This window comes from Vespa mandarinia, chromosome 14, assembly GCF_050613455.1.
Source record: "Vespa mandarinia isolate Hongniang chromosome 14, ASM5061345v1, whole genome shotgun sequence".
Taxonomy (NCBI): domain Eukaryota; kingdom Metazoa; phylum Arthropoda; class Insecta; order Hymenoptera; family Vespidae; genus Vespa; species Vespa mandarinia.
This window is the reverse complement of record NC_140823.1, coordinates 2,580,566-2,607,500: the sequence shown is the minus strand read 5'-3', so window position 1 is coordinate 2,607,500 and position 26,935 is coordinate 2,580,566. Positions and strand designations below refer to the sequence as shown.

The following is a 26,935-nucleotide window of genomic DNA, read 5'->3' as shown; positions in this document are numbered from 1 at the left end:
AATTTATTTTCGAATAAGAAATTAATAATTAATTTTGTAGCATAGTTACGTGACCTTGAAGAAAAGATAATAAATCTATGTAATATAAGATAATCCTTTGTACCATTGACAATGACAATCTTAATTATTCCATCGTCCATCATAACTTTCTTTGTAAAACCTTCCCCCTCCCTTTTCATCTCAGCTATTCACCAACCCTACGTCCCTTTTTTTTTTTTTATCTTGCAAGCATTTATCGCGATTTTTACGACAATATATATATATATATATATATATATATATATATATATATATATATATATATATATACATATATTATATATATATGTACATACATAAGTCTTTCATGTTCACTCTACCGTTCGGTATTTGCAAATATATAATTTAGCGTGGGAAACTGCATGCAATAAGTCTATAAGATGTTTTATGGTAAGGAAAAAAAAAAAGAAAGAGAGAGAGAGAGAGAGAGAGAGAGAGAAAAGAAAAAAAAAACTTTTCTCTTTGTAACGAGTCGTTAAATGCAGTCTCTATTACAGGTAAGTCACGGTCAATGATTTTTATCGTTCGTTTGTTGTTATTGTTATTGTTGTTGTTGTTCTTATTATTTTTATTATTATTGAAAGAGATGGAAATTAGTACGGCTATTGTCTTGGACAACATAATATACTATGGTAGATTGTGATGATGAGGGAAATAAGTGAGGGGAGATGAGGTGGGAGGGGGAGGGTGGGGCGACGGGGCGGGTTAAACTGAAATTCACGTTCACAGGGTCTCCTCTGTCAAGTGCACGGAAGATTAAACTTCCTGTCGTTGCAATGTCGCTTCGGTGGCTCCGATTTCATCGACCACCATTCTCTTTCTTTCTCTCTCTCTCTCTCTCTCTCTCTCTCTCTCTCTCTCTCTCTCTCTCTTTCTTTCTTTTTCTCTTTCTGTCTCTCTCTCTCTCTCTCTCTCTCTCTCTCTCTCTCTCTCTCTCTCTCTCTTTCTCTCTTTTTGCGTTTGTAGACAAATTTATACTTGACGAGAGGAAAGAGTAATCGGACGCACAAATTTTGTTCCTTGAATGAAAGAATGAAAAAAAAAAAGAAAAAAAAAAAAGTAAAACAAAAAAAACTTTATCTAGGAAATCAACGATAAAAAAAGAAAAAAGAAAAAAGAAAGAAAGAAGAAAAGTGAGAATTAGAAAAAAAAAAAATCAGAAAAATAAGAATTCGAAAAGATTGGTAAAAATTAAAGTATGATCGAATAAAAATTAATCGAGGAATTAAATATATTCCCGGATACGTTGCTTTTCTTCTTTGTCTTTTCTTTTCTTTTTTTCTTTCTCTTTTTCTTTTTTTTTTTTTCTTTTTTCTTTCTTTCACGATCTCCATATATGTACATGTCCATGGACATACGTATTATAGTATATACGTGTTACAGTATATACTCGTAAATATATCGCAATTGAAAAAGATATAAAATTTTGTTTAGAAAATGAACGATTAAAAAACAACACGAGTTCTTTTTTTTCTCTTTAATAACTCGACCATATATTTGTTAACTATTTCAATCGAGGATAAGCATTTTTTAGATGCAATGCTTTTTACATTTTCACCAAAGGATATACCTTTCTTTTTTTCTTTTTTTTTACGATCTGCATAATATACATATTTATATATATATATATATATATATATATATATATATATATGTATGCATATAGTACATATTTTGCAAAGGGAATGGGTTAGAATGAAAGGCGTCTGTCTATGCTGTTGATTGCGTTGTGTGTCTACTTTAACCAGGTAAAAAAGTGTTCCTCTTTCTGTCTGCAAATAAAAATAGGGCCCTTGAAAAGGAACGTATACGTAATAGAAAGTCGACCTAAGTTTTATTAAATGAACGAAAAGAATTAAAGAGACCATTGCCATAATAGCATATCACCGTGATATGGCCGATATCTATTATTATTATCTGCTCGAATGCATATTATACGCGTATATGCATTTCACTGCATTTTTTTTGTCCCCTTGATCTTTCTTATCCCTTACGTGTATTTTCAACACATAATATATAAACATTTATTGATATTAAATAAAGTATATAAATAAATTATTTATAATATTTATGTATTTAAATACATAAAATGTATTCGATATATATATATATATTTCGACGTTATTAATCACATGTACAACGTAATTACATTCTACCTGTTTTTCTTCGAAACAATTCGATTTTCTTTAAAAAAATAAATAAATAAAATAAATAAATAAATATATCTTATTATTTATTTAAATTTATAAAAAAAATTAATAAGAAACTTTACATTTTTATTATTTATTAAAATAAATTTATACTTTTCAAATAATGAAAAGTATAAATCTCGCATTGTTTCACATTTCAAATGATATTAACTTTCGGTCAAAAAAATTTCTTTATATATATATATATATCGTCTTTATCTTCTCGATGCAAAAATTCTTTAATATCCGTTTATATTGCGAGAACAATTTCACTGTAAAACAATGTGAAATTATACAGTTTAAAAAAGAATACAGTTAAAACCGAAAGTTAAAGCTAATTCTATTCGGGCAAATTAACGCTAATAAAATGCGATTAACGCCGTAGGCCCCTTATCCTTCTCTCACTCTTCCGCCCTCCTACCTCATTCCATTGTTTCCGTGACGAATGAGAAAAAGAAAAAAAAAAGAAACACAACAACAAAAAGAGAGAGAGAGAGAGAGAGAGAGAACAAAGAAAATGCGCAACGAACACCTCCCGTGAAATTTCGTCATGCGATGAGAAATTCGCATTGGGAGAAGTTTTTTCAAGCGTCGCTCGTCTGAAAAGAGAAGAAGAAAAAAAAAAAAAAAAAGAAAGAAAAAAAAAGAAAGTAAGAGAAGAAAAGAAAGAAATAAAAAAAGAACAAACAAACAAACAAACAAACAAAAAGATGAGAAATCCGCTTATCACGTGGGGACACGCGAGTCGATGAGAGAAACGATCTTCAAAAGCTCTTCTCTTCTTTTTCCTTGTTCACCCTCTCCCTCTCCCCCACTCTCTCTCTCTCTCTCTCTCGTTCTCGTTCTCGTTCTCATTCTCTTATTCCCTCTTTCCTATAGAGAACTACAACCACCTACATTGACGCAGTTGATCCCAATTGTGCGGTCATGATCTGCATTTCTCGTTTCATCAATTCTCTCGAATCTAGAGAGAGAGAGAGAGAGAGAGAGAGAGAGAGAGAGAGAGAGAGAGAGAGAGAGAGAGAAAGAGAGAGAGAGAGAGAATAGGAGAGATAGAGAGATAGAGAGGGAGGCGCGAGACCCTTCGAGGGGACAGTTTTCATTAGCATACACGATGTGAATAAAGGGGGAGAAAACGTTAGAATATTGCAGGCGACTTAACATAAGTCCAGGGGAGATACTCCAATGGACGATGGACACTTGTTTTCAGATTAAAAATTATGTATTTGAATGGAGATTTATCGTACGAATTCTTCTCAAGGATGTCAACGCCTTTCGAACAGAAAAAGAAAAAAAAAAGAAAGTAAAAGAAAAAAGATCGATCAAATTGAATAGATCGATTGAAAGATCGATTCAAATATAATATATACTAACTCGTGTGAAATTACGAATGTTTGAAACGATTAATATCATTTTATGATTGATTGATTTATCGTCGATCATGTAGAGATTAATTAAAGAGTATTGCATGCATATCTTAGATAAATAGATAGATAGATTGATGGATAATTCTAATGAAAATTAAATCGAAAAAATATATAATTAGGTAATAATTGTAAAAATACGGAATAATAATTAAATCTGTATATATTGAAAAAAAAAACATATATATATATATATATATATGTATTTGATAAAAAAAAAAAAGCAAATTGATTGACAAATAGTAATATAAAAATAATATAAAAATGTATTCTAACATAGATGATTAAATTATGATAGAAAATAATTAGAAAATAATTAATAAATATTAAAGAAATACATGTCAGGAGTATTAGAAGGAGTGACTCTTTCGATTACTCATATGAAACGTATTACGAACACCGTTGGATTATCGATAAAGTTCGGAGAAAGGGAGAGACAGACGACGACACTTGAGATGCGATTATGGTAATTTCATCGAAACTCAAGGAGGTTCTTGGCTTGAGAAACGCGATTCCATAGTCTACGTTCTATACATGTTTAAGCAGCTTGAGTGAAATAGATTGGAAGTTGGTGACAAGATATGCGAAGAGGGAAGGATCAAAACTCTTTCTGTCTTTCTTTTTCTCTCTCTCTATCTCTCTCTCTCTCTCTCTCTCTCTCTCTCTCTCTCTCTCTCTCTCTCTCTCTCTCTCTATCTATCTATCTATCTCTATCTCACTGATACAACAAATCAAATAGAAGGATATTTTTTTTTTTTTTTATATCAATGAACACATGTCTATAACTACTTTTGTATCTACGTAAAAATTATAAAATTTGTAAATTTTACAATAATATTTATTGTACTAATATAAAATATATTATACCTGATGTAAGTTATATTTCATTATCGATGAAAAAATTTTACATGAAACAATTTTAATATCGATCAACAACTTGTATTTATGTTACGACGAAATGTAATCAAATTCAGATAAATACGTGACGTCCAAGTTACTTGGTGTCGAATTAAAAAAAAAAAAAAACAAAAAAAAAAAGAGAAAAAGAAAAAAAGATTATATTATTTGTACTAAAAAATGTACACTATACCTATGATATACCTATGATATAACACTATATATATATATATATGATATTACTATTATAATGAAATAAAATCGAACCTTAAATGACCTTGTAGAGATTTAGAAGAAAAAAAGGAAAAGAAAAAAAAAAAAGAAAAAAAAAAAAAAGAAAAAGAAAAGAGGAAAGAAATTACATACAAAAAATATAATATTATAAACAAATCATTAATTTCAATATTCTCAAAAGACATTTCAATTATTTTAAAAAAGAATTCGACTGATGGAATAAACGAAGATAGTAGATAATCTGATTTAAAAGAAAAAAGAAGAAAAAAAAAAAAGAAAGGAAGAACGAAGAAAAAAAAAAAGAAAGAATCTATATGGAATCCCAATGAAGAAGAATCGAAGGGTCCGAACTTCGGGTCACGTCGTTGCGACCCCGTGTGATTATATAGACTGAGAAAATTGACGGGTTTTCACGCGCCATCATGGAAAAATGAGAAAGAGATAAAGAGAATGGATAGGATGAAGGCCAAGAGGGGGCTAGATGATGCACCAGCTAATATAAACATTATACCATTGGGACGGATTTACATCAGCAGGAGGCTTTTATTAGAGGGTCCAACGCGTTATATACATACATACGTATATACTTTCAATAGAAAAAAATCATCGTATATTATATCGCGCGGTCATGTAACTTATACATACTATCATAACTCTTGACTATCATGGATGCCATATGTGAGGATAGAATTAGTTATAGAATCGGATCGATAGTTGCTATATCTTTTCTTGTTTTCTTTTTCTTTTTTTCTTCTTTTCTTTTTCTCTCTCTATTTTTTTTTTTCTTTCTTTCTTTCTTCTCTATATAAAAAATATTATTTCGAATAAATCTAAAATCAATTTCAATAAATTTCTATTGCACATGATGCGTCATTAATTAAACGAATAGATATTTCATTGATCATATAGAAATAAATTTAAATAATTGTGTTATATCATTGGTTTGTAATTGTTTCGTTACATTGTCATTAACGTTAGATTGATTTTATTATTACATACGAACGATTATTATATCCTATGGATTTTCATTAATTAATATAAAGAAAAGTTTACGAGATAATTATCTCGATATTTTGATGAAATGTAGATTGATTTAAACGATTGATCCCATTAATGTACAATAGTATTGCACGTTTCTATTTCCTATTTATATTTTTTTATATTGACCTTGGCCGACTATCGGCTAAACATTATGGTCTCCAGATTGTGCTATCTTAAATTTTTTTCGTTCCGAGGATTTTTATTATGAAGTTAATAATAAAAGAATTCTAAAAATTTTATTAACGAAACTGTACTAAAGATAACCCATTGATATCCTTTAAAATTATTTTCCAAGAAACGGAAGATCTCTTTGAAATTTTTAGATACATCGATAGTGCCACGTTAGAAATTTTTTATTCAAGTTTTAAATTATATTATTACATTTCACAAACATTTATTTTGAAACAAAATATATTTTGTTTCGAAATATATACAACATGTTCCTTTTTTTGTCTTTTTCTGTAAATCCTCAAGGACATTCTGCAAAGTATTAAAAAAAAAAAAAAAAGAATTTTATATTCCAGTTAACGCATAGCATCTAATTGACAATGAAATTATCAATCCCAAATTTTAATTATGAATAATAAATAAAATTTCAGATGATTAATTTTATATTCTTATAAAATAAAATGAATAAAAAAAAATGGAGGAATGTTTGAATTTCTTTTTTTTTTTTTTGTTTTTTGTTTTTTGTTTTTTCCCCCTTTTTTCTGATATCGATCGAATGGACAAACGTGGGCGTGGGAAAAGAAAAAAAAATAGGACGCGACGTAAAGTTTTAACGTTAATTAACAAATAATAATTATCTGATTGATAAAGAAAAATATATTAATAAGAGAAAATTTTGTTTTGCTTTCAGGGTTACGACACCTTCCAATACGCAAACATTAACATCACCCGGACGTATCAGCGGACCTATCGAAAGACTTTTAGTCGAACTGGCACTTTCGGTTCTTATCGTTTTGGCCCATTTTTCTGCGGAGACATCAAGGTCCTTATCCATTGGGATCTCCTCGAAGTCAGCCGGCGTTTTGGGCGCCGCATATACAGCTGCAACTCTCGTTTCGGTAAACAACTTTTCTTTTGTTTGTTTTTACGCGTATATGTAATTTATTTATTTCTTTGTTTCTTTTTTTCCCCTTTGTAATAAGAGTACGATTACATCGGATAATATATTAAATTTAATAAATGGTAAAGAGAAACTTTTCGAATCGTTACGTGACCTTATTTTATCGATGAATGATAACGATGATTATATATGTGGTATTAAAAAAAGAGTAAAAAGAAAAAATCGTGCATGCATCAGAATTGATATAATTATCGATAATATATATGTAAGAAAGAAAAAAAAATTGAGAAATACTGTAAATCGTACCGCGTGAACATATGTATTAAAGGTATTAAAAATAAGGACATTCTTTCTCTCTTTCTTCCGTAACCAGTCTATCAAAAATTTCTCTCTCCCCAAATGTCTTTCGAATCGGTACGACATCCGCGTCTCTTGAGAGCACCTGCCGTAACTGCTACAGGAGCAACAGAGAGGGACTAGGAGAACTTGATCTCGGTCCCACCTGCTCCGGAACGAGTGTACAATGAACCTTCACGATCCAAAGAATACCGAAACTACCGTGCACATATTAAATACCAACCTTCGGTTTAAAAGAAAAAAAAAGAAAAACGAAAGAAAGAGAAGGAGAGAGAGAGAGAGAGAGAGAGAGAGAGAAAAAGAAAAAAGTACTTAAGAAAAAAAGAAAAATCTTGTTACATTTTGAAGCTTCCACATCATTACATTTTAATTTTTTTATTCGAAATTTACTTAAATGTTAACATAACTTACATTATCTTTACCGTTTTAATTATAGAGTCCGTTTGTGAATCCAGCACGTGCTTTGGGACCTGCTTTTGTAATGAATCGTTGGGAAAATCATTGGGTTTATTGGGTCGGTCCTATATCGGGTGGTGCTGTCGCTGCATTGCTTCACGAATACGTTCTTAGTCCAAGAAGATCGAGAGATTCTCGTGAGATGGACGACGGTGATAATTCATCAATGAGATCGGACGAGGACACTTACGATGACTTGGACAAACCAAGTGGACCAAAGTTTCCAGGAGCATATGCTACCTATCGTCCAGTTGCCGGTGCCTCCTCATCTATCTACAGTGCACCACCGACAGCATTGGAACGCGTAGAATCGATCTACGGAGGCACCAAGTCTCTCTATTGCAAATCCCCACCTCTAACTAGAGCGAATCTGAATCGTTCGCAAAGCGTTTATGCTAAATCGACGTCCGGTCCGCGGGACGGTTTGATGATACCAAAACCAGGCCCACTTGTACCAGCTCAAAGTCTTTATCCAATGAGAATAGGACAGTCCACTACGCAAAATGCAGGAAGGGATGGCCAACAGGCATTAACCGGTCCTAATCAATCATCCCAAAATCACAACAGTACCAATCAAAACATGCAGAATCAATTGCAACAATGTACGCAGAGTATATATGGCATAAGAGGAATATCGACGAGTCTGAGTACGCGGGAGAACGGAATTTATGGTATGTCGACGGGATCTAGTATATATGCTAGAGCACCTGTACCACCGCCTAGTAGTCAAAGCTCTCATCAATCTGGACAAAGCGGTCAATCCTCTACGCAAGGTCATCAACAGCAGCAACAACAGCAACAACAACAGCAACAACAACAACAACAGCAACAGCAACAACAACAACAATCGCAGCAACAACAACAACAACATCCAAATGGCACGCTCTCAACCAATTCCGATAACGCAGCAAATTCGAGGAGACCCGAAAGCATGTACGGTCATGTATCAAGACGTAGCGATGATTCCGCTTATGGTAGCTATCAAGGTTCAACCAGAGGGAATTATGGTAAAGTTCCTGGTCCAGCTGGACCATCTAATGGACCACCTGGACCACCTCAGTATCGTGATCAAAATAGACCCAGTCCAGCAGGACCTCTTCAACAAAATCAAAATCAACAAAGTAACTTCCAAAGGAATTCACCGAATCCTCTTTACTGATCTTCCATGACTGCTAGCATTTCTGTACCGGATAAAGCCTATTGGAATCTACGAGCGGAACGTGCCATTTTATAAAACGTACCTCGTGACCCTACGAATATGAGATCTATATAAAGGGCCCCGTACAGTTTATGCAAAAAATATTAATCGAATAATCGATTATATAAGAAAATTTGATCAAGACTTTTTTCCCCATTTTTTTGCTTCCTTTTTTTTGTTTTTCTATTTTTTGTTTTTGTTTTCTTTTTTTTTTTTTTTTTTTTTTTTCCTTTTACTCCTTCCCTATGTTAACCGATCGTAATCGATCGATCGATTATAAGTGATTTTTAAAATCGTACCGACAATTAGTCTTATTAGAAATCTATTTAAGTACGTAAGTAAAATTCGTACGTACGATTTTATTCAATTTTGTATAACCAAGTATTGTACAATAGTCCTGTCCTATCGACAGAATATTATCATAGTGATGTTATTGATATAAATTTATAATAATAATAATGATGATGATGATGATCATACGTAATCGTGATCTTGAATGAAAAATTCAAGAAACATATGGATTTTGCAATTCAAATTCAAATTTTTTCCAAATCAAATTCACACGTTTGCAAATCGATTTTTTTTTTTTTTTTTTTTTTTTTTTTATCAGTATTATTCCTTTTCTTTTTTCTTTTTTTCTTTAATGTTTATTAAATTTTAATAATAAAAGATATATTCAATTCATAATATTCCAAAGCATTTATCATAATCTAAACGGTATTGTTATCAATTATAAATGAAATTATTGATAATCAAAAGAAAAATCAAAACGCCAATAACGTCGAGTGAATTTCTTTGGCAAAAAGGGATGAATTTGAGGTGCATTAATATCTGTATTTAGTTCAATGTATGTAAAAAAAAAAAAAAAAGAGAGAAAAAGAAAAAAAAAAAAGAAAAAAGAGGAAAAAAAAAAGAAAAAATATCTATACCGAATACGTAAACTGTATGTATATTTTCTCGATACAAAAAAAAAAAAAGAAGAAAAGAAGAAAAAAAAGACAACTTCGTTATTGATATCGTAATTATATAAAAATTGGAACGATAGAATAATAACATGTATAACAACGAAGTTTCAATGGGATAAAATTGAAATATTTAAAAAATATTCATGAAAATAGAAATCATTTAGAAATAATATTAACGGATAAACACCGTCACGTAATCGTATCGTAGATATCTAACGATATAAAAATTCACGTTGAACGTTTTAAAAAATAAAAATAATTACGATCGATCGCGTCAAATGATTTCTATCGCTACAATGTATCGCTCATATCGATTTATATAGAATGAGCAACGTTTATCTGTAAATATTATTAAAAATTAAGAGAACTTATAAGTATAATATTAATAATCACACGACATTGATATCAATCAATCAATCAATAATTTTCTCGACAATGAATCTCGTCATAAGACTGATTTTTCAGACATTTCTTACGCATTCCGTGAAAGAAAGAAAGAAGAATCTTAACAAGTAAACATATATTATGAAAAAACAAAAAAGAAAGAAAAAAGAAAAAAAATACAACACACACACACACACATATATATACGCATCATGTAAGAACAAATACATCGACATTATCATAAATTTTTAAAATTAATAATAATAAGTAGCCAACTTTTTACACTTACCACCGATAAATAAATAGATCATAAGTTGCGTCATTTTAATTGCGATTTATAAAAAGCTTTAGAAAGCTTTACTACGATACTTGTATATATAATATCATTTGTATTTATTATTTTGTATGTAACTAAGTATATATATATGTATATACATATATATATATACTTTTACAACATTGTTATATAATTATGTGTACGTACGCATAATATATCAAAAGATGACAATAAATGTGCTGCGAAAGCAAATTTATGATATTTCGTTAATTTTCCTATTAAATTTCTTTATGTGTGTGTGTGTATACGGATTTTATGTATAAGTAGATTTTATTCGATAAAGTAAAAGAATTTTATTCGACTTACATGTTTTTTTTATCATTTTCTTCATGATAGGTTAGTAATACGTTTTTCTAATGAAGAAATTCATTCCTCCAATAGTCAAAAATATGTATTCTTCGAAATCGTTGAATAGTAGAGTACATAAATATTATGATAATTGATTGATAAAAAAAAAAGAAAAAAGAAAAGAAAAAAAAACGAAACAAAATAAAAGCACAATTTAAAATTCTTAAATATCGTGAATTTAAAAAATATAGTTCGCGCGCGTTCGTTAATTCAACGTTATGTAAACTTTACGAACGCAAGGAATATGTGTGATATAGCACCATCTAGAATCGTGCGACCAATGAGAATAGTGATTCGAGCGCGCCGAACCCAAAGCATTTACATTTTCGACCAATCGTCTTCAAGCTCGCTTTCGTCATAATCACAAATTTATCGTATAAACAAATATCACCCATTTTCTTTCTCATTTTTTTCTTCTCTCTCTCTCTCTCTCTTTCTCTCTCTCTTTCTTCTTCATATAAATCTAATATTAAAACGATGATCGTATAAGACTAATTCTCGTATGTGGTTATGAAACAAAAGAGAGAAAGAGAGAGAGAGAGAGAGAGAGAAAAGTAGAAAAGGAAAAAAAGAAAGAAAGAATGTAACAGGAGAAACGACCAATCAACGTCCGTTTATGAAAGAATCTCAAATCCGATTTTCATTCAGACAAGTAATTCTTAGAACTTTTGGAAATCAGCTGATGACGTAATAACCAACGAATGACGGTGGCACCAAAAGAGACAAAACTTGTATATCCATATATATATATATACATATATAATAAGTGTCTATGCTATGCGCACGTCTGTGTGTGTGTGTACGTGTGTAAGTGTGTGTGTATGTATGTATGTATGCGTGTGTTGGTGGGCGCGAGACAAAGTATGGCGTAGGATTTGTGGCCTCGTTCATCGAAGTGCTTCGAGAGTCTGGCATTGTACGTACGTTCTTACGATCGTATAGAACTTTCATTAGAAAATACGAATAAGTGTGTTCATCTCTAGGCGATATTTTATAAATCTACGTTAACAATTCTATTCGGTAAACGAGCGCGTCTCGCATTTTACATCTCTCCTTTAGGAACGATAAAAAAGACGACATCGTGTCGGATCGTATAGCAGGATGAGCGTCGATGCTTATGGGCCAAGTAGCCAAACCCTAACGTTCCTTGATACCGAGGAAGCTGATTTAATTGGTGCCGATACTCAAGGAAGTGAATTTGATTTCACAGACTTTACATTACCATCGCCAAGCCAGACACAGGCTTCGCAACACGATGCGGCTCAAAGTCAACCGAGTCAGCCTATACAGGTTGGTTTTTTTTATTATATTACACATATCGTACGTTTACATTACTATTACTTTCCAATGCAATACTCAAATCATTACTATAAATGTTCTTTCTGAAGACAACCATGCGGTGGAGACATAACCTCATTCTTGATTTACGGATAAAACTGTATGTATGTTCCACGAACGAACGCGACGATATGGTACTCGTGCGATTCTATATTCGAAACAATCATTCATCGAGTATCGTTTCATTATCTTTATTTTTTTAAGAATATAACTTCTTTTTTTTTCTTTTTTTTTTTTTTTTTATTATTATTATATATATATATTTCTCCTTTTATTTTTTTTCCATTTTGTTCCCGGCGACATGACCTTGAACGTTATGAACCTTTCCTTTATGTTTTTCGTTACAATCGATCATTGATTAATAATTATATTTTTATGCCAATATAATCTTATAAAATTGAACCTTTCAGAATTTACAGAAAAAATTTTTTTCCTTTGTATATGCTAAGAATTTTATATTATTACTTTTTCTAATTGCAATATTTATATTTTGATGATATTTAAAATGTTATACGATACTTATTCAATTGACAATATTATAATTTAAAAAATAAAAGTAATTCATCGTGTGAAAAACGCAATAAAATTATTTTAGAAAATTAATGCGCTCCATAAAAGACATAATATTATAATGCATTTGTGCAAGATTTATAAAGATATTTGTTTTGATATAGGTTAATGGAACAAGTGGTAGTTCGTCATTGGACTTAAAAATTTCTGGTGCTGCTCAGAGCCTAGCCGAACTACAATTTGAAGAGGAAGAAGAAGAAGCATATTATAATCGTGATTTACCAGAACATGCTTGCAAATATTGCGGTATTCATGAAGCTTCTTGCGTCGTTATGTGCAACGTATGTCGTAAATGGTTCTGCAATGGACGAGGCAATACATCTGGTTCTCATATTATCAATCACCTTGTTCGAGCAAAGCACAAAGAAGTTACATTGCACAGGTATTTATAATTCTATACTATTCATTATATTTTCTTACAACTTTTATATTTTATCTATTTGATCATTTGTTTATTCATATAATTACTTTAATAGAGATGGACCATTGGGTGAAACTGTATTAGAATGTTATTCTTGTGCGGTTAGAAATGTATTTGTTCTTGGTTTTATACCGGCTAAAGCAGATTCTGTTGTTGTATTATTGTGTCGACAACCTTGTGCAGCCCAGAGCTCTCTAAAAGACATGAATTGGTATGTAATTATTATTTTATTTGGAATTAAAGCACATAAAATAGATATTAATTAATACATTTTAATGTACAACAATTAGGGATCAAGAACAATGGAAACCTTTGATAGAAGATCGTAGTTTCTTAGCATGGCTTGTAAAGATACCATCTGAACAGGAACAGCTAAGAGCCAGACAAATATCTGCTCAGCAGATTAACAAATTGGAAGAATTGTGGCGAGACAATGTTGATGCAACTTTTCAAGATCTTGAAAAGCCTGGTGTAGATGAAGAACCGCAACAAGTTTTATTACGTTATGAGGATGGATACCAATATCAGAATATATTTGGACCGCTTGTAAAATTAGAAGCTGATTATGACAAGCGTTTAAAAGAATCACAGACGCAAGAAAATATTGAAGTAAGATGGGACGTAGGTCTGAATAAAAAAACAATAGCATATTTTATGTTAGCTAAAACCGATGGTGATATGAAATTAATGCATGGAGATGAATTAAGACTTCGTTATTTGGGAGAACTCCACAAACCATGGTCTGGTATTGGCCATGTTATCAAAATTCCTGACAATTATGGAGAAGAAGTTGGTATAGAATTGAAAAATAACGCAGGCGCTCCTACAGAGTGCATTAGTAATTTTGTCGTTGATTTCATCTGGAAAAGCACAAGCTTTGATCGGTCAGTAAAACTTAAAATAATAATCTTAAATAATCAATTAATATAATTTATATAGATATAAAACAAATATGATCGTTGTATTAAACAAAGTATATTATCGTTTTATATAATTTTAATAATACTAATAAATATAATAATAAAAAAATTTTTTTTTTTTCTCTTTTTCATAGAATGCAATTGGCACTACGAAAATTTGCCGTGGATGATACATCTGTATCAGCGTATATATATCATAGATTGCTCGGTCACGAGGTAGAAGAAGTTCTATTTCGTTGTCATTTACCGAAACATTTTAGTGCTCCTAACTTGCCAGATTTAAATAGATCCCAAGTATACGCTGTAAAACATGCTGTACAACGACCATTGTCTTTGATACAAGGTCCGCCTGGTACAGGAAAAACTGTAACCAGCGCTACAATAGTATATCAGCTTGTAAAACAAAACGGAGGTCCGGTACTTGTTTGTGCACCATCTAATACCGCAGTCGATCAACTTACGGAGAAAGTACATAAATCTAATTTAAAGGTAGTACGTCTTTGTGCAAAATCACGTGAGGCAATTGATTCGCCCGTGAGTTTTCTTGCATTGCACAATCAAATAAAAAATATGGAGACAAATACGGAATTGCAAAAGCTTCAACAATTGAAAGACGAAACGGGAGAATTATCAAGCGTAGATGAAAAACGTTATAGACTTTTAAAGAAAGCTGCAGAAAAAGAATTGTTAGAGGCGGCCGACGTGATATGTTGTACCTGCGTTGGCGCAGGTGATCCAAGATTGCACAGATTAAAATTTCATTCTATACTTATAGACGAAAGTATGCAAGCAACGGAACCAGAATGTATGGTACCAGTTGTCCTTGGAGCTAAGCAATTAATACTTGTCGGAGACCATTGTCAATTAGGACCTGTCGTTATGTGTAAAAAAGCTGCAAGAGCTGGACTTTCCCAATCGTTATTTGAAAGATTGGTCGTTCTTGGCATCAGACCATTTCGTCTTGAGGTCCAATATCGTATGCATCCAGATCTGTCTCGTTTTCCATCTAATTTCTTTTACGAAGGTTCCCTTCAAAATGGAGTGTGCGCTGACGAAAGAAAATTATTAAAGATCGATTTTCCCTGGCCTGCTCCTGACAAACCTATGTTCTTCTACGTAACTCAAGGTCAAGAAGAAATTGCTGGTAGTGGTACATCTTACTTGAATCGAACGGAAGCATCTAACGTAGAAAAAATAACGACAAGATTTTTACGTTGCGGCGTAAAACCAGAACAAATTGGTGTAATAACACCTTACGAAGGTCAAAGGGCATACTTGGTTCAATACATGCAATATCAAGGTTCACTGCATTCTAAATTATATCAAGAAATAGAAGTCGCAAGTGTCGATGCTTTTCAAGGACGCGAAAAGGATATAATAATTATGTCTTGCGTAAGATCGAATGAACATCAGGGTATAGGATTTTTAAACGATCCAAGAAGATTAAACGTTGCATTGACTCGTGCAAAATATGGTATTATTATCGTAGGAAATCCGAAAGTACTTTCGAAACAACCACTTTGGAATCATTTACTGAGCTTTTACAAGGAACAGAAGGTCCTTGTAGAGGGTCCATTGAATAATTTGAAAGAATCTATGATACAATTTGCTAAACCAAAAAAGCTTGTTAATGCCGCAAATCCAGGATCACACTTTATGACGACATCTATGTACGATGCCAGAGAGGTTTTGATTCCTGGTTCTGTTTACGATCGTTCCGGTAATCAGGTTAACGGAACTCAAAATCACAATCCGTATTATCAGAGAAACGTGCCACTGGATATTTTCAGTAGAACTCACGATACCATAAGTTACATAAGCCCTGAAAGAGCACAGGCCGCTATGAATAATGTACCAGTCCCAGTTGGTATGTTTATGAACATGGCCCATGTACCACCGCGTTTTTATAATCAACATCAACAGGCTCTACAAGCAAGACAAAATCAACGAAATAGACGCGGCACTCCCGCATCTAAAAATAAATCTGGTGCGCGTATGGGTAAACTAAGTCAAACCGAACAAAACACACAACCATATAGCCAACCAGGATTACCATTGACTCAAGGGACAACTCAGGGTATGTCTCAGCCAGGATTCAGTCTTTCTCAGCCTGGATTAAGCCAGGCTGAACTTTCACAGGATTCCTTCGCGGTTGGGGAATTTCAATCACAAATGGACGGCCTGCTGTCCCAAGATTCGACTTATCAAGGTGATAGAAGTGGTTTTTATCAATCTGGTCAGTCACAAGCCGGGGGACAATTCTCCCAGCCATACTGAGCCAAGACCATACGGCTGAGCAACGCAATTGCCATGCAGCGTCGCGGGAGCGACTGAAGGCTCGTTTGACCAATTCTTCTTCGACCAACAACTCAAATCACTAACTGCGCAAAACGGTAAAACGGCTCGGCGATCGAGTATGGTATATGAGTGGGAGTCGTCGGCGTAAAAAAGTGGATTTATGGGAGAAAGTCTGTCGCCGTCGTCGTCGTCGTCGTCGTCTTCGTCTTCGTCGTCGTCGTCGTCTTCGTCGTCGTCGTCGTCGTCGTCGTTGTCGTTGTTGTCATCGTCGCCGTCGCTGTCGCCGTCGCCGTCGCCGTCGTTAACGATTACTCGTCGAATGATGGAAATGAATGATAACCGCTGGTTATAATAGTGCGACAAGAAACAGAAAAACATCTTAAACAGGGAGACGACAACGAATATTACCAATCACCGTGACACGCGTTTACCGTGAACGGACCGTTTTATCGCGGGGATCGAGTGACGCTAGGATTAAAAAGTCAAAAAAAAAAAAAAAAAACAAAAAAACAAAAAAAAACAAACAAAACAAAAAAAAATAAAAAATAAATAAATAAAAGTAATAAAAACCAAAAAAAAAAGAACAAAAAAATAAAAAAAAAATAAAAAGAATAAAAAATGATAAAAATAATAAAAACAGGAGAAAAAATGGGACGTGTAAAGCTTCATGACTTGACCAAATTCGAAAAGTGTGCCAATACAGTAGAAGTAACAATCAATCAACGTTATAAATAACGACGAATATCCCTGAAGAAAACGATACTGTTTTTAATATCTTCGAGTATTTCAAATCGTACGGAAAATGTCAAAAGAAAGAAAAGAAAAGAAGAAGAAGAAGAAGAAGAAGAAAAAAAAAAACAAAAAGGAAAAGAAAAAGAAACTAATCATCATTACGAAAGATCCACAGCAACCGGCGAAGCTAAACGATCCTGCAAGTAATAAACGTTAATAGTATATTCAGTTCCTTCAATTTTTCACATTGATATATGTGCACGTATACAGGGGAAAAAAAAAAAAGAAAAAAAAAAAGAACCACACCGCATATACAAAATATACCTGCATAGAGTAGACATTACAACAGGCAATAGTCAAGAGACACTCCCCCTCCCTCCCAACCTCCTCCCCGCCAATCCCCCAAGGTAAAAGGGAAAGAAAAAAGAAAAAAAAAAAAAATCTAAACAAAAAAAAAAAGGAAGCAAAAAACAATTACATCGAGTATACACGCAAAGAAGATGCTTATAGAATTATTTCCAACGGAGGCTTTAAGAAGTTATACAATTTATCTGGCTTTACTGGTGAGCTGTGAACGAGATTTGGGATTTGTTAAAGAAATGTTTATCTCATTACCGAAGAAATATATATGGCACGTAACCATACTAACCAAATTGTCTTGATATCTGGATCTGTCTAGAATCGCTGATTTAATAATCATCATTGGACAGCATGAAGCCAACACTTCTTGTATCATCATGAACGAACGTCATCCCCTCTCAAAAACTCGGCATGACAAAAAAAAACATTATGCTAACCGCGGGGAATTCTATTCCAATCGTATCTCTCAATCAATAAGTATAATTTTTTTTTTTTTTTTTTTTTTTTTTTGTTATTTCAATATTTATTTGCCGCAGGGGTCACAGAATATTTATATATGCGATCTCTCTCTCTCTCTCTCTCTCTCTCTCTCTCTCTCTCTCTCTCTCTCTCTCTCTCTCTCTCTCTCTCTCTCTCTCTCTCTTTTTCTCTTTCTCTCTTTCTCTTTCTCTCTCTCTCTCTCTCTTTTTCTCTTTCTCTCTTTCTCTCTCTCTCTCTTTTTCTTTCTCTTTCTCTCTCTCTCTCTTTCTCTTTCTTCTGTTCGAATTTTGACTTTTTTTTTTCTTTATAATAATAATGCAACACACAAGACGTCATGGCGTAGAATTCATCATAAATAACACCCTAGTACGTATTGTATTATATATTATTTTTTTGATTTCTATTAGTGCTTTGTTTAAGCGGTTTTTTGAGTAATTAAACAAAACCAAAACAGAAAAGGAAAAAAAAAAAAAGAGAAAAAATGCATAAATAATTGTAGAAAATTTTTAATATTATTTTTTTCGTTCATCATAATATATAAAAACATACTTCATTTAGCATTCTAGATTATTTTATTCGTTACGATATTTTGATTAATATCATTTAATTTTTTTTATTCATTGTGATCGGTCTCTAATTCTTTTCTTTTCCCCCTTTTTTTTTTTTTCTTTTTTTTTTTTCTTTTTTCTGAACCCCTGCTTTTCTCTTTCTATTATCTATCATATGCTATATGCTTTTGGCATTAACGAATTGGTTATATCGCAGTAATAAATTATCTGTATTATGCATTACAAAATTATTATTATTTTTTTTCTCTCTCCGACCAACAGCGCACCGCTAACTGCAGATTATAATATGGAAATTTATTGTAAACTTTTATGGTACAAATAAATTTGATTTGAAAATATACCTTTGTTTTTTTTTTTTTTTTTTTTTTTTTTCAATTTAATGTTATAACTTATTACTTTATCAATTTCCTCAATCATAAAAGTTTTTGTTTGTTCGTTATAAAATTATAAAGTTTTGCAGTCGATGAAAATGCTAGGAAATATAATAAAATAATTTATCTACGTAGAAATAAATGTAGATTGATTTTATTTAACAATGAAAATGAAGATTACAAAAATTTAACTTATTATTTGTATTTTAGACATTTGCTACTACTTTGTACTGATGATGATGCACTATGAGAAATTTGAAAAAAAAAAGATTTTTTCTCTATATACGTGTAAATGTGGGAAAAATATTTATAATTGAAAATTATAATTATATACCGAATACTTTTTCTACATACTTTTTGTTAAATCATTTGTACAATTTTTTTTATATCTGCAGATATAAATATACATATACATATATATATATATATATATATATATATATATATATATATATATATGTATATCTATATATGTATATATTAATTTATTTTTTAGAAAATATTTTGGCACTTAGGTCAGAATCGTATACATTATTCGGTAAAAAAAATTAAGTCAGAATACCAGATGAAAAATTTTTGAATTTATCTAAATTTCGAATACTTTTATGATAATTAAAAAAAAAAAATAACAGTCAATAATATTAGTATCACATGAATGTGAATATAATAACTATTACAGCAGTTAAGTAGAGCAATTACATATGACCAAAAATTTTTTAATGTTTGAACAGACGACTATATAGTAACAAAGATGTTCATTGTTATAATTTTTGTATGAATACTTTTTATAATTTAAATTTCACTTTTATATAATATAATTTGTCTAATATACTATTGATTTAATTTAAATGAAGACGAACTAGTCAGGTATAAGACTAGAATATTTTAATGCAAATCTTCGTCTTAGAAGATGCAATAATTTAGGGATATGATATGCTTATATCAACATATGAATAGATTTTATATAATGGATATAATTAATATAGGTGCCTTGAAATTTATCCATCTTATCGTGTATAGGAACTTTTGTATATATATATATATGAATAATTATTGAAAATATTTGATATAACATTTGTACCACCACATCTATCTGATTAGATCTAGTTGTTCGACATTCTGAAGTTATTATAGAATGTATACAGTTTCTTTTTTTATTTTTATTTTTTTTTTTTTTTTGTTTAGATAGCATTTTGAATAACCAATTAGAAATTCAATTAGGCAAAAAAAAAAAATAAAACCTAATCAGATATAATAGAAGCAAATTAACAAGAGAAAGTCAATTAAATCTTATGCGATTGTTGCAGTTAATAATGCATACATCATAATAAAGAAGAATATGATTGTTCTCTCTCATAATACCACATATCAACCCAATAGGTTCTTATAATTCCATTGTATAGATTTAAAAAATATTTTATATCTCGCCATTACTATGATGTATTCATTATACTTTAACAAGACGCGATAAACTTAAACATAATAAACGCAATTTAATTTCCTGCATGTTTTTTTTATGATTTCCAAAATATTTTTTCTTCTTTAAAAATGTTTTTTTCTTTTAATTTTTTGGTATTTTTTTGTTTTGTTTTGTATTGTTTTGTTTTATTTTATTTTGTTATAATAGTTTCAAAATAATTACTTTATAACTATTGTTACATCCTACACTAGAGCACTCTGTATTGTAGGCAGTAACATTTTATATTAATAAGTACCATTTTTTGTTTTATTCTTTTTTGTTTTTTTTTTTGGTTCTTTCTTTCTTTCTTTCTTTCTTTCTTTCTTTCCTTCTTTATTTATTTATTTTTTTCTTTCTTTCTTTCCTTTCGATATTATACCACTTAATAACACAATTTCGTTACAGTGTCACTTTACTTTTATATATGTAGAACTTTCTCTGCAGTATATATAAATACTTTTATATTACACTATCTCATTTATATAATTTTTTTTTGTTTTTAATTTTTATAAATTAATTTCAGCAAAAATTTATAATATTCTATATTAATGCCAAGACGACATTATAACACACGTGCAGAGTAAGTCTTGTCCATATTTCTGTAATTTTGTCCACGACAAAAATCTTAACGAAACTATCGAATAGGCTGGCACCGTATGAGATCTTATTTATAAAAAAGTGACAAACACAAGGCACCACAGCTTCGTTTAATGATGCAAAAGATTTCTCTATGTAAAGTAACATGTTTCTTCGTTACGCACTATATAATTTTTAATATACATCAGGATAAACTTATTTATTCATTTCACATTTCATTTCACACAACTAATACTTTTCTTTTTCTTTTTTCTTCTTTTTTTTTTAGGAAGCGTTTCACAGTCTATATATATTATATCCTTTTTTTTTCTCACAATGAAAAATATTTAAAGAGCATACACGTAAATACTACCAAAATAATTCATATCGATCATATATATTAAGAGTGAAATGATTTCAAAGATGTATAAAAAAAATAATTTGAAATTTTCATAGAAAATAATTGCAGACAAAAATAGAGAGGAAAAAAAAAGGGACACTATTCGCAGTTTTACTCTTAAACACATCAATGAAATAAGATGAATTCATGCTAAATTAGTATCACAAGTATGATCAGATTGAACTGAGACAAGCTCAGAATTCATTTCATCACAGTGTATATATCATTTCTTACACCAATAGGTGGACAACAATATTCAAAATACCTCTAGCTTAAAAGAGGATCATTGCTAACGCAAAATATGTGGAAGCACCTGATTATCCTATATAGTGCTTATATTCTTAAGCACTAACATTTAGGATATCATTATGTCATAGCATATGATGATATAGTATTAACTTTGACAAAGATGCTTGCTAAATTATGACCTTCCTTTAGTTTTTGATAGGTACAATCAAATACCTGCTTGATTCTTGCAAATACGTCTGGGTCATAGACCGACCTAGCAGTATTTGTCAAATCAAATGGTTCTGTAAGATATAATGAGACATTTAAAAAACAAAAAAATACATATATATGTGTGTGTATATATATATATATTAATATAAATAATTTTTTCCTCAAGGACATTTACATACCTTCAATACATAGACATTTCCATTGATGTGGATCATTTTTTAACGATCGTGCTCTCCTACATTCTTCTATTGGTATTTTACGTGCCAAACGCACAGAAATAGCATATTGGCTGAAACTAATCAATTTTGTTTGTTCTATCACACATGTTATATTTACAAATATTAATAATGCAAGTATTGTTATATAAAATGCAAGTATGAACTCACTCGAATGTGACGTAATATCTAAAAAATTCTACAAAAAGTTCCCCGAGCGATTGACGATTTGTAGGATAAAACCATATAGGCGGAATGTTTAATTTCTCATTAATATCTATGGAATGAATATCTGTATGTGGTCCAAATTTTCCTACATATAAAGAATGTAAACATGGAAGAACTGGAGGATTGACGCCACCTACAATATATAACATTTATTTTTATATGATTTTTTGTAAAAGTATAATTATTCTTTTATATATACAAAAAAAAAAAAAAAAAAAAAAAAAAAAAAAAAAAAAAAAAAAGAGAAACCTACATTGTAGAAAATGTATGACCATTAAAACCAGAGAGTAACTAGATATTGTCATGTTTTTGGCGTCATTTATATTTTGACACTGAGCCCATAATTTGACAACTAGAACCAAAGGTCTTACTCTCCAGTCAACTGTAAAATAAATATAGATATATTTATAGACAATGATTTTGTTAATAGAAACACATTTACTCTAATTTAATCACTTACTTTGAGAATAACAATAAAGGAGATGAGTATTACGTATTCCTACAGCATTATTGCAATTGAGATCGACTTCTAAATTTTGCATAGCATCGTGAAACTTCAAGATTGGTACTTTTGCTTGTATAAGTTCAAGTTGTGTTATAATATCTAATATACATAAACGATAGAAATTTCTAATTAAACTCGTTTTGGGAAATGTTTAGGCAAATATTATCATTACAAAAATATCAATATATTATAGAAAATTTTACCAGATCGTTTGAGACACCTTAATATCTGTTCTAAGTGAGCGATAGCTTCATTTTTTTGATCCATTTCTGTATGTCTCACTAGTAAGCACATATCTACATCGCTATTGTCAGATCCAAAACCATTCATTGTTGAACCAACCAAAAATAATCCATATTTTGGAAACGTTCCCTAAATATAATCAACATAATATTTATTATAACGAAGATCAATTATCTTCCTATAGTCATTAATGGACATTAAATTTCTTTAATATTTTTATCAGAGAAAATATCATTTTTTTAAATTCATTTTTGAAAATTTACCTTTATTAAAACATAGAGATATTTCCAAAGATTCATTTTATTTCTATAAACAATTTCAGTTTGCTGATTTGTAATAAACTTCTTCCAAATATCCTGCGAAAGTTTGTCCCACACCGTTCCAGTTATTAAATCGGTTGGCGTATAATTTACTTCAATAAGATGAGATCTAGCGAGAAATCGATCTGGAGCTGTATGACACCTAGGGAACATACTGTAACCTGGTAATATTACTCCTGTGAACTTTTTACCCCGTTGAGATTTTTGAGGTGGTGGACTACCTTTACCTATACAATGAATCCATTAATTTTTGCTCTTTAAGATTAAAAAAAAAAAAAAAGTTCTGATCTTATATCCATGTAAAAATAATTTAATTTCTAATCACCTGTATGATATCTTCTTTTATTCTGATAATTTTGAAATGATCTGGGAGTTGAAAAAGCAGGATAATAATTAATGGGTCGTTGATTTTGATAAAATTGATGTGCTGAGGCACTTGAAATAAAACCTTCTTCTGTAATTTTATTATTTACAATATTATAGTCTGATTGCACTCTATGTAACTTTCTACAACAAAGTAATAAATTATTTTATTTCTTACATATTGCATTTAATTTATTATCTCTTTTTTTAATGAAAGTTATTAGATATTTATATCCTGCTTACTTGATTCCTTGTTCAATTGAAGATGTTATAGAATCCCGTTCATCTGAACTTTCATTCTGGCTACTATCAGCTTGATATTTACTGGGGGTTGGAGAACGGGAACTAAAGCCACTGTCACTATTATATTTATCATTATACAAAAAGTTTTCTCTATACGAACTTTTTTTACTTGTTTTATTACTCCAATGTTGTTTCTTTATTGAATTATTATTCGATGGTCTAAAATTTAGATGCAAGGGTGGTTGTAGAGGGGAAGTATTGTTTGGCGGAATAATTCGCCTTGGCCAGTTTCCTGAACCAGAACCAGTACCTACATTACTGACATAATCTATGTGCCGCAATGAAGGAATTTCAACACCCATTAATTGCAATAATTCCAATGGATAACTTCCAGTCTGAAAAGTATTGTTTAGTTTTTTCAAAATATTAATTGACAATTAATAAAAGATAGAAAAATAATAATATTAATTTCAACTACCAATGCGAAGCGATCATAAAAATTTTATTATATATAATATAATAATCATAAATCATTACAAACTAATAATAATTAACAATTTTGAAAAAAGCCTCTAAAAAAAAGAACACCTAGGATTACTTTAATGATATTATATACGTTAAGCGAAAAAAAAAACAAAAAAAATTTGCTAAAAGCTATAATATTATATACATACCTGCATCATATGATGCCTATTATGGCCAGACACATCGGGTATATACTGTGTATACTCTGCCGGTGATAATACATTTGTACTATTAATATGTACCATTTGTGTTGGCGTTGATAGATATTGTCCACTCGCATGTTGGCCACCCATAATCTGCACCATCATTTGTGGTGGATACATAGTGTGATACATAATTAATATAGTATTAAAAAGCACTAAGAAGCTTGCTCTTGATAATTCTAACGCAACACTAAATTGTGTTACAAATGAGCGTTGTACCTATTTTAACATCCCAATCAAAATATACTTTATAAATCATTCAACTTTATTTACAGCAATATCTAATATGTTCAAGGCACAAGATATAAAGGCAAATAACTTTGCTCCTGTATTATTTTCACTTAGGCACATTCCCCTTAATTCTCTTGTATATTTATTATATGTAAGTTATTAAGTTTAATTTTTTTTTTTTATTTACATTAATATATATCGAACTACAATTGCACAGTGTATACTATATTTAATAATAACATTAAAACAAACAATGATACTGCAATGAAATAAATATTCAAAGATCAAAATAGCAAATACATTTAATTCAATAATATTTTGTCATGGTATTCTCAAAACAAGCAATATACGAAAAAGCAAAATATAAATAATGATCAAAACTATGTAATCTTTTTTTTCTCTATATTTTTAAATTATATTCGAGTTAGCAGCATAATTAAATTTTATGCGTGTGTATTATCAAAAAATTAATTAAAGAAATTAAATAAATGATTATAAACCATGAAATTCTTGCTTTAAACCCATATATCTTGTTCTTTGTTATCTTTATATATTTTGATGTCCTTTGTGCACTTATGATTAATTCATGGAATGTTGTAAAAGAATTTTCTATAGGCCTTTTGTTTATAAATTTTGACTAAGATTTAGCTTTCTTAAATTACAAATTATATTGGCTCTTTTGGAGTACTCGCTCCTAACTAAATTATAATTTACAAAAGCCTTTTGTATTCCCTGAAAATATAAAAAAAAAATCTATTTTAGACATACATTTTTAAACATTTCAACTCTAGATTCTAGAATAAAACTGATATATTCTAAATAAAATGAAATTCTAATTGAAAATATTATTACAGACGTATTATTCATATCATTTCTTTCTATTCTGATAAATAATATATCGAAGTAATAATAAAATAATAAATATCAGAAATACTAATTGTTTTACCTCTCCTGAGATGATGTGTAATAAAAATATATTTAATGAAAAGAAAATGAAATTTGTTTATCTTTCATGACATAAATTTAAGGTCATTCGTTTGCAATGATTCTTTGATTGAAATTTGCAAAAACCTAAGACTTGTTATAAAACTAGCTTTAAAACATTTTAGGTTATGTCGATTTAGAAAAAAAAAAAGAAGAATATCGTTGCTTTCAACCTATCAGACGTGAAACTTGTTTTTAAGCCCAATATAGATATTTAAACTTTTGAAGAAAGAAAAAAAAAAAAGAGAAAAAAAAGAAAAAGAAAAAAGAAAACAGAAAAAAAATAATAGATTTAAAAATGATTGCTTTAAACTTACAAATATAACATGTACAAATACTTTAACGATACTACGAACGGTTTAGCAGTAGCAAATGTAAATCAATCTTTACCTTAGGCAACAAGCAAAATAAAAGCTGTCAAAAGCGTAATAATATTTTCTAATAAGGAGTGCACAAATACCTGCTTTTAGTCGCCATGTTATGATAATATGTCCTCAATGTAACAATGCATCGTTCGACAAGTTTTTCTTTTTCTTTCGGTTAATTCAAACTTATTTCGTAAACAACACGATTTAAATATTTCAATATGATCAATTCTAACGATGTTCTTTCATTAAATCTATCTTATTTTATGAGAATTGAGGTAGGCACGATTTGAGCAAGTTACGAGTGATACTTTTTGTGCAACAAGTACAACGTTCACGAGCAAACTGCACGATCCTAAGCTTTCTATTATACCGATTATACGTTTAAATTTTCGAATTCTTTGACGTAATATGAACGTTTCTCGATTGACTTTGAATACTTTAAATAATTCTTGTTAGATGGCATTACAAACGGAATATAGAAATACCGATTGAGAAAGATTTCATTAAAAAAATCTTATATATAACACACACGCACACGCACACGCACACACATTTTTAGAAATTTCTAACATTTAAAAATAATTACGTGTGTATATATATATATATATATTACGTA

At 30.4% G+C, this 26,935-nt stretch overlaps 3 protein-coding genes across 5 annotated transcripts in view; 2 read left to right on the top strand and 1 right to left on the bottom strand.

The window, feature by feature from the left end:
• Positions 1-9,460, top strand: part of bib (MIP channel family protein big brain) — a 28,035-nt gene extending 18,575 nt beyond the window's left edge. Inside the window, exons 3-4 of the mRNA XM_035862967.2 lie at positions 6,684-6,891; positions 7,687-9,460. Coding sequence (XP_035718860.2) covers positions 6,684-6,891; positions 7,687-8,865 — 1,387 coding nt within the window. The 3' untranslated portion in view covers positions 8,866-9,460. The remainder of the gene's footprint in view (positions 1-6,683; positions 6,892-7,686) is intronic.
• Positions 9,461-11,707: 2,247 nt separating this feature from the next.
• Upf1 (Upf1 RNA helicase) lies at positions 11,708-17,365 on the top strand. Of its 2 annotated transcripts, XM_035862961.2 has the most exons (6): positions 11,708-11,854; positions 11,998-12,228; positions 12,951-13,228; positions 13,323-13,478; positions 13,558-14,151; positions 14,322-17,365. In XM_035862961.2, the coding sequence occupies exons 2-6, from the start codon at positions 12,040-12,042 to the stop codon at positions 16,462-16,464; spliced, it is 3,360 nt and encodes a 1,119-aa protein (XP_035718854.1). In that variant the 5' UTR covers positions 11,708-11,854; positions 11,998-12,039; the 3' UTR covers positions 16,465-17,365. The 2 variants fall into 2 exon arrangements, with proteins under 2 accessions (XP_035718854.1, XP_035718855.1); XM_035862962.2 differs by having other exon boundaries at positions 11,732-12,228.
• A 3,852-nt stretch (positions 17,366-21,217) lies between these two features.
• Positions 21,218-26,733, bottom strand: LOC118439857 (poly(A) RNA polymerase gld-2 homolog A). Of its 2 annotated transcripts, XM_035862072.2 has the most exons (11): positions 26,412-26,733; positions 24,683-24,829; positions 24,009-24,403; positions 23,728-23,909; positions 23,346-23,629; positions 23,043-23,211; positions 22,795-22,938; positions 22,588-22,716; positions 22,278-22,467; positions 22,071-22,186; positions 21,218-21,962 (listed from the first exon to the last, which is right to left on the bottom strand). In XM_035862072.2, exons 2-11 carry the CDS (start codon positions 24,824-24,826, stop codon positions 21,799-21,801), a joined length of 1,917 nt encoding a protein of 638 aa, XP_035717965.1. In that variant the 5' UTR covers positions 24,827-24,829; positions 26,412-26,733; the 3' UTR covers positions 21,218-21,798. The 2 variants fall into 2 exon arrangements, with proteins under 2 accessions (XP_035717965.1, XP_035717964.1); XM_035862071.2 differs by lacking the exon at positions 26,412-26,733 and having other exon boundaries at positions 24,683-25,461.
• Positions 26,734-26,935: the final 202 nt, after the last annotated feature.

What these genes read in the sequence shown, in the direction of transcription:
- LOC118439857 (XM_035862071.2), bottom strand. Translation starts at nt 24,868, where the DNA reads ATGTATCACACTATGTATCCACCACAAATGATGGTGCAGATTATGGGT. An exon ending in TAAAAGAAGATATCATACAG is followed by an intron (nt 23,630 to 23,727) that starts GTGATTAGAAAT and finishes TTCATTGTATAG; the next exon opens with GTAAAGGTAGTCCACCACCT. An exon ending in CCTTTATTGTTATTCTCAAA is followed by an intron (nt 22,717 to 22,794) that starts GTAAGTGATTAA and finishes TTTATTTTACAG; the next exon opens with TTGACTGGAGAGTAAGACCT.
- Upf1 (XM_035862961.2), top strand. Translation starts at nt 12,040, where the DNA reads ATGAGCGTCGATGCTTATGGGCCAAGTAGCCAAACCCTAACGTTCCTT. An exon ending in AACCGAGTCAGCCTATACAG is followed by an intron (nt 12,229 to 12,950) that starts GTTGGTTTTTTT and finishes GTTTTGATATAG; the next exon opens with GTTAATGGAACAAGTGGTAG. An exon ending in TCTCTAAAAGACATGAATTG is followed by an intron (nt 13,479 to 13,557) that starts GTATGTAATTAT and finishes TACAACAATTAG; the next exon opens with GGATCAAGAACAATGGAAAC.